This window comes from Borostomias antarcticus (genome assembly GCF_949987555.1).
Source record: "Borostomias antarcticus genome assembly, chromosome: 6".
Lineage (NCBI taxonomy): Eukaryota > Metazoa > Chordata > Actinopteri > Stomiiformes > Stomiidae > Borostomias > Borostomias antarcticus.
Window position 1 is genome coordinate 25897660 of NC_140239.1, and position 7500 is coordinate 25905159.

General features: G+C 54.5%; 2 protein-coding genes across 2 annotated transcripts in view; one reads left to right on the forward strand and one right to left on the reverse strand.

Annotated features, from left to right (window-relative positions):
- Positions 1-2906, forward strand: part of hadhaa (hydroxyacyl-CoA dehydrogenase trifunctional multienzyme complex subunit alpha a) — a 7274-nt gene extending 4368 nt beyond the window's left edge. The window contains exons 13-21 of the mRNA XM_084439266.1: positions 164-335; positions 462-548; positions 787-927; positions 1070-1138; positions 1304-1417; positions 1549-1630; positions 1767-1881; positions 2063-2208; positions 2293-2906. Of these exons, the coding sequence (XP_084295392.1) occupies positions 164-335; positions 462-548; positions 787-927; positions 1070-1138; positions 1304-1417; positions 1549-1630; positions 1767-1881; positions 2063-2208; positions 2293-2438 (1072 nt within the window). The 3' untranslated portion in view covers positions 2439-2906. The remainder of the gene's footprint in view (positions 1-163; positions 336-461; positions 549-786; positions 928-1069; positions 1139-1303; positions 1418-1548; positions 1631-1766; positions 1882-2062; positions 2209-2292) is intronic.
- Positions 2907-3841: 935 nt separating this feature from the next.
- gareml (GRB2 associated, regulator of MAPK1-like) overlaps positions 3842-7500 on the reverse strand; it is a gene marked incomplete at both ends in the record, with an annotated part of 7850 nt that continues 4191 nt past the window's right edge. The window contains 5 exons of the mRNA XM_084439975.1: positions 3842-4445; positions 4546-4715; positions 5548-6407; positions 6748-6913; positions 7053-7179. Coding sequence (XP_084296101.1) covers positions 3842-4445; positions 4546-4715; positions 5548-6407; positions 6748-6913; positions 7053-7179 — 1927 coding nt within the window. The remainder of the gene's footprint in view (positions 4446-4545; positions 4716-5547; positions 6408-6747; positions 6914-7052; positions 7180-7500) is intronic.

Below are 7500 nucleotides of genomic sequence, written 5' to 3' on the forward strand. Positions count from 1 at the left end.
ACTAGAGGCCGCCATCATACCACTTGTCACCCGGGGAGGAAAACCAACCACTAGTTTTGAAGTTCTAAAGAAAGATGCACAAAATCCAGAGTTACGCTTTCTTTAAAGTGTGTGTGTGTGTGTGTGTGTGTGTGCGTGCGCGTGTGTGTGTGTGTGGTCTCAGGCTGAACACCAAGGTGAAGAAGAGGGCTCTGACCACGTTTGAGCGGGACACCACCCTGTCCTTCCTGTCTGCTCAGCTGGACTACTCCGGCTTCCACACCGCCGACATGGTCATAGAGGCCGTGTTCGAGGACATCAACATCAAACACAGAGTACTGAAGGAGGTGGAGGCTGTGAGTGGACACGCACACACACTCGCGTGCACACACACACACTCTCACGTGCACACACACACACTCGCATAAAGGACAGCAGACTCAGTAAGTGTGGCGATGTGTGACGTTTCTCCGTGTTGACAGGTGATTCCTCCCCACTGTGTGTACGCCACCAACACCTCAGCCCTGCCCATCAAAGACATCGCCGCCGCCAGCGCACGCCCCGACAAGGTCAGGAAAACACGCGCACACACACACACACACACACACACAGAGACACACACACACACGTCACGCAACTAGTCATTCATCTTTGTGTTTGAAGAAGAAGTGCTAATAGTGTTTTTACTAAGTGTTGGGAAGTGAAAGCCAGGAAAGTAATATTCGTGTGTGTGTGTGTGTGTGTGTGTGTGTGTGTGTGTGCACACGCGTGTGGGTATATGTGTGTGTGTGTGCCCATGTGCTGCAGGTGATCGGGATGCACTACTTCTCTCCGGTGGATAAGATGCAGCTGTTGGAGATCATCACCACAGAGAAGACGTCCAAAGACACCACGGCCTCCGCCGTCGCCGTGGGCCTGAAACAGGGCAAGATCATCATCGTAGTGGGGGTGAGGACACACACACACGCACGCGCAGTACACCTCATACTGACTGAGGATGTGAACAAGATCACACGGGTATGAAGGGGAAGTGGGAGAATGTGTGTGTGTGTGTGTGTGTAAGCATGTCTCTCTCTCTCTCTCTTCTCAGGATGGACCAGGGTTCTACACCACTCGCTGTCTGGCTCCCATGCTGGCCGAGGCTGTCAGAGTGTTACAGGTGACCACAGATGGCCTGTCTCTCTTGTCTTCTCACACACACACACACACACACACACGCACACATGTATGTCTATCTCTCTGTATCTCTCCACCAGTCTGCCTGCTACTCCTCAGACACTCTCAATCACTAATGCAGAGAAAAACGTGCTCTGTTGTGTCACAGGAAGGGGTGGGGCCTAAGAAGCTGGACGCCTTGACGACAGGCTTTGGCTTCCCTGTCGGCATGGCGACGCTAGCCGATGAGGTCGGCATCGATGTGGCAGCACATGTGGCTGAGGTACGGTGATGTCACGTGGTTTAGTATCACCGTGAGATTCTGTTTTGGATTTCTGACTTCTGAGGGTGTGGTGTAGCAGAATACAATTGTGTGTGTGCGTGGGCGTGTGTGTGTGTGTGTGTGTGTTATAGGATCTGGGTAAGGCCTTCGGCCCTCGTTTCGGAGGAGGAAACGTGGAGGTTCTCAAAACCATGGTGGAGAAAGGCTTCAAAGGTACAATTGTCCGTTTTGATACAATCACCTGTTCTAAACCTTCTCTTCCGCTTACAGTGCAGTAGTAGCTGATGTGTTTGGTCTGTTGGTGTGCGTGCGTGTGTGTGTGTGTGTGTGTGGGTGTGTGTGTGTCCAGGTCGTAAGTCCGGTAAGGGCTGCTTTGTCTATGGAAAGGGGAAGAAGGATAAGAGTGTAAACTCGGAAGCTGAAGAAATCATGAAGAGATTCAAACTACCTGCACCTCCCACTGTGTAAGACATTCTCTCTCTCTCTCTCTCTCTCTCTCTCGCCTTCGCTCCCTCCATCTCTCTCTCTCGCCCTCCCTCCATCTCTCTCTCTCTCTCTGTCTCTCTCTCTCTCTCTCCTGTGTGCATTCTTAAATCATCCTTCTCTCTGGTCCCCCTCCTGATTCTGTTGTTGACGTGGTTCCAGGTCCTCTGACTCTGACGTCCAGCTCCGGCTGGTGTCTCGATTCGTCAACGAGGCGGTCCTGTGCCTGCAGGAGGGAATTCTGGGAAACCCAGTGGAGGGAGACATCGGAGCGGTGTTCGGACTGGGCTTCCCGCCCTGCCTCGGCGGTGAGACACACACGTACATGTACAGACACACACACACACACCCAGAGTATAAATCTAACAAGTGTCTCTTGTGTTGTTCCCTAGGTCCGTTCCGGTATGTGGACTCAATAGGGGCGGAGCGTCTGGTTTCCATAATGAAGCGTTTTGAGGATGTTTATGGTAATCAGTTCGCCCCCTGCCAGCTGCTATTGGACCATGCCAAGGACCCCAGCAAGAAGTTCCACAAGTAACCCCGCCCCCCTTGTTCTACTATCAGTGGAGAGCCCTGCCCTGCTGGGCTCCCTTTGGACAGTTTGCATCACTGGGGGATGTCGTCACCAAATAATGTATGAATGCCGTCTGTGAAGAAGGCTAATTCCTAATGCCAGTTCCTCACCTAGCTTCGCCCCCACCTCCTCTGCCGAGCGCAATACTGGAATCACTTCACTTTGCCTTCTTAGAGACGTGGTAGAATTGACCGGTATTTATCCAATCCTGATATAGCCGCTGCCTTAGTTACGCAGGGCTGTCAGGCCTTTTGCACTAGTGTGTGTGTGTGTCTGACGACTGTGTCTCTGACGACTGTGTCTCTGACGACTGTGTCTCTGACGACTGTGTTTCATGACGACTGTGCGACTGGCGTCGTTTCTTTTGTAAATTTGCAAGACTCATGGCTGTACTTGGCCTTACCTTCAATAAACCACCCAACGTCCACTGTGTATGTGCCTTTGTGTAGGTGTGTGTGTGCGTGTGCGCTGTTGTTACCTAGAGAGAAAGCAGTCCCTCAGTTCAGAGGTCATTAAGTGTCTTTATTTCTTCATCTTGTACACCTCCTTCGTGGTTACATCACTGAGCTGACCAGTGGGCTGATCTACACCCCCCTATCATGGAGGACTGAAGCTATAGAAGGGTTTCAGTCCAGACTGCTAGCCCATGTCAACCATTTTCCCTATAAACGGTTGCTCACAGAAAGTGATAGTGGCTTAAGATTTATCATGATTATGATCTCGAGTGCTAAATGTCAAGTGACCTCAACGTTTGCTGATGATGTTTTGCAGTGTTTTGAGCTGTAACTCCGCTATAGTCCCTGGTTAAACGTCATCATGATCATCACCGCTAACTGGAGAGAGTAGGACCTCTCAACACTTTTATACAGCAGTACCGTACAGTACTGTCACCACGGCGACAGACGCCCCGCCCCCTCGCGCACACCCCGTTAACATAGCAACTGTCTCTCATAGTCAGGGGTCGCCTTGGCGCCGTTGGTAAGTTAGTAAACTCTACTCACAGTCTTTTATTACAACTCTGGCCCCCTCAGTCCCTCCTACAGCCGAGCTCCATGCAGCCCGAACCCAGAGGCACTCCGGTGAAGGAAATGGCCGAAGGGCATTCGGGCCAGAATGGAACGGGGCCGGTGGAGGCGGGACTAGTTGTGCTTCAGAAGTCCAGTTTTAGTTCAAGCTCTACAGATACGTCACAAGGTGTCATCGTAGAGCTCCACCCCCCACCTTCTCTGATTGGGTCGGCAGCAGACGCTTTATCCAATTAGAAGGCACATTCGGGACGGTTCCACAGTGAACAGGCACATTATCAGGACTGGTTTGTGTGTGTGTGTGTGTGTGTGTGCGTGCGTGTGCGTGCGTGTGTGTGCGTGTTAGATCTTGGGCCTCCAGCCCTGTATGAACTGTGTGATCTTGGTGACGTGCAGTCGGCTGAGGTGGAAGTCATGTGACAGGATCTCCTCGTTGAGCTGCACCAGGAGGCTGCCATCGATGCGCTCCCGCTGGAACACGCCCACCGCCGCCTCTGATAGGCCGATGAACCGCAGACAGGCGGACACCTCCTCCAAAGAGAGGGTCGAAAGGTCCGCCGGCGGGCGCCAGGTGGGGTCGCCGGGTTCGCACACCCCCGCGGTCCCGCCTCCTTCTGCACCCCGCGAGGTCTCTGTCGTCTGATTGGCCGCGGGTTCGGGAGAGGGGCAGGGCGACTGACGGGCGAAAGGGTTCAGCGCCCCAAAGGGAGCGAATCGGCTCTGAGGGGGCGGCGGCCTCAGCCGAGGGGCAGAGTTATAGAGGCCCTTGGGAGAACAGTCCGCCCATGGCTCCGCCCAGGTGGCCTGCGCCGGCAGAGGACTGGCCGTGCCGTCGGCAGGCAGGGCCGGGATTGGCTCTGGGCTGGGCTGGGCGGGGCTAGGGGCGGGGCAGTCAGTCCAGGAGCATGGATAGCAGTAAAGGGAGGTGTCTGGAGAGGGGGAACAGCTACAAGAAAACAAAATGTGGAGAGAGGACGAGATTATTATCTATGTTGCAGTGTGAGTGTGTGTGTGTGTGTGAGTGTGTGAGTGTGTGTGTGTCTTACCTCTCCTGTAGACCGGAGGCGTAGAAGGAGAGGTTTGGTCTTGGTGAGTTGGAGGTTTTGGGGAAACGGGGCGGGATCGGAGGACTGGGGGGTGGACTGGAGAAGGAGCCCCCTTTAGAGCAGCGAGGGGGAACAGGGGGGGCGATCAAGAACCGACACTCTTCTCTCACCTAAACACACACACACACACACACACATACCAGGAAGAAGGTTACTTCTTAACACTCTCTCTTTCCTGATATTGGAACTGGAAGAATAGTGGTCTCTATAGATTCACAAGACGTTTCAGTGGAATTTGCAATAATAAAGAGCAAAAGTAACAAAGAGTCGAGTGTGTAAGTAGCCTGTTCGTGTGTGCATGTGTGTGCGTGTGTGTGTGTGTGCGCTCCTGTGTGTTTTGTGTCCGTGCTGGACCATCTCCATGTCACATTGTGTAAATGTCAAATTCCGATGACCTTTAAACCTCAAACACAATCTCCCCACAGTGCACACACACACATACACACACGCACATGCAACGTAAACTCTCTTGACAGTTCATGCGCACACACACACACAAAATAAAACTTCCTGGCAGGGTAAACATTAGGGAGAGGAGCAGTGTGTGTGACAGGGTATAATTCAGCTGAACTGCTGAAATCAACCCCACCTCGTCAAGCCCACCCCCTGCACACAGAAACAGCCAGCCAACACGCTCCAGATTACACCATAAACCATATCATACTGTACAAACACAGCTCTATCCACTGAAATACCAAACCCCCATTGTAGTTCTTGGGTGTGTGTGTGTGTGTGTGTGTGTGTGGCAGGCCTATATGTGTATGACACCAGTTCCCAGAACTGTATGTGGTCAATACGAGAACGTTGTATCAATTATTTAGGCTCATGCTTCCTGCATTTAACAGCCGGATGCAGTCTCTTCTGAGCAGGAGAGAGGGATGATAAGCGAGATATACACGGACAGAGAAGTAGAAAAGAGAGAGAGAGAGGGGGCAGACTCACAGCTTCTGATTTTGGGGGTACAGGTGGAGGCGTGGCCACCCGTGTCACCATGGTAACGTGGGCTGTGCCCAGGGAGCCGTCCAACGAGGAAGAGGAGTGGAAAGAGATGAGGTTTGGCTCTGCCTTCCCCAAGCCTTCTGCGTTCTGATTGGTCCAAAGCTCCTCGTAGGGGATCTCCTCGTTGCTCTGCATCTCAGCCTCCGGCCATTCGGGGGTGACGTATTCTCGCTCCTCCCCCTCACCTGGCCCCTCCCCCAGTGAGTCCCTGCAGCGCTGCGATAGGCTGTCCGAAACCCCGCCCCCGTACACACACAGGGAGAGGCGCTGCAAGGCGGGCGCCAGCGAGTCCTGGCCCGAGACGCAGGGTCGCGACCTCCGCGGGCTCACGCCCTCCTCGGCCACGCACTCCAGCTCGGGGCGCGTCTCCCGCACGGCGCGGGAGTAGGCGTCGGCGTCGAAGGCGTGCCGCAGCAGCAGGCCCTCCAGTGCCACCGCCTGGACGGAGGACTCGGCCGGCGTGAAGCGCGGCATGCAGCGCAGCAGCAGGAAGTGGGAGGGCGACACTTCCTGCCGGCGCAGGACCAGGCACAGCACGACGGTCTTGCTGACGATGTTGAGCAGCTTGTAGCGGTGGCCCTCCCGGACCGCGTGGCGGTCGTAGGAGTTGCGCGGCGGCCGGCACGGCACGGACACGTTGACCGGCAGGCGGACCCGCTCGATGATGCTGCGCACCGTGTGCTCGCCTCCCAGCATGCCCTGCTCCAGGGGCGAGCGCGTGCAGAAGCGGCCGCGGCAGGCGAACGGGAGGCTGACGCTCTGGTTGGTCCGGTGGTTCATGCACACCAGGCAGGGTGTCTTACCTGAGAGAGAGGGAGAGAGAGAGAGAGAGAGAGAGAGAGAGAGGGAGAGAGAGAGAGAGAGAGAGAGAGAGAGAGAGAGAGAGAGAGGGAGGGAGGGAGGGAGAGGGAGAGAGAGGGAGGGAGGGAGGGAGGGAGGGAGGGAGGGAGGGAGAGGGAGAGAGAGAGAGGGAGCGAGAGAGAGAGAGGGAGAGAGAGAGAGGGAGAGAGAGAGAGGGAGAGAGAGGGAGAGAGAGTGAGGGAGAGAGAGAGAGGGAGAGAGAGAGAGAAGAGAGGGATGTGTTCTCTCTTTCTAAGAACCGGACGAACGGGGATTAGTCAAGAGGTACTGCGGGTCTCTCACTGCGGGGGGTCTTTCCCAGTCGTCTCAGGAGCGCGCTCAGTCCAGACTTGTCCCTGGAGGGCGTGGCGCAGAGGAGCTCCGCCTTCCCCATGATTGACAGCTCATCTCCTGCCTGGAGCGTGAAACTGTAGGGCTCACTGTCCTCGCTGAACTCCCCAGACACCACCTGCAACACGCACGCACACACACACACTTACAGTACACTATTTGATTTCTCATCTACTCTGAGACAATTGTTTATAATTCAAGTTCAATTTTTTTTTTAATTTTTTTTTTTTATTCTGGCTCTTTCCTGGACTCCTAACCTTGACACTGAAGGTGATTGTTTCCATGACGAAAACTCGGTCCGGAAAGATTCCTGCAACTTCCTCGACGCTGGAAAAATACTGGACAGGATCCCTCACATCCCTGTCTTCATCCAATAACCTGAACCTCCCTTCAGAGCAGAGAGGAGAGAGAGAGAGAGAGAGAGAGAGAGAGAGAGAGAGAGAGAGAGAGGGGGGTGAACAGATTAACAGATTTATGGCCAGAAAGAGAGACTGTGTGTGTTTGCTGAGTGTCTAGCCCCTTCCACAAAGCTTCCACAGAGCTTTATGACACACACACGCACACACACACAGGCACGCGCACACACACGCGCGCACACTTTAGGGGACCCAGTTGAAGGCTGGAACACTGGGACACCTCCGTGACCTCCGACCTCCTCTCTCTCTCTCTCTCTGCCAATCAACAGCCAACAGGGTTGGCATGGCA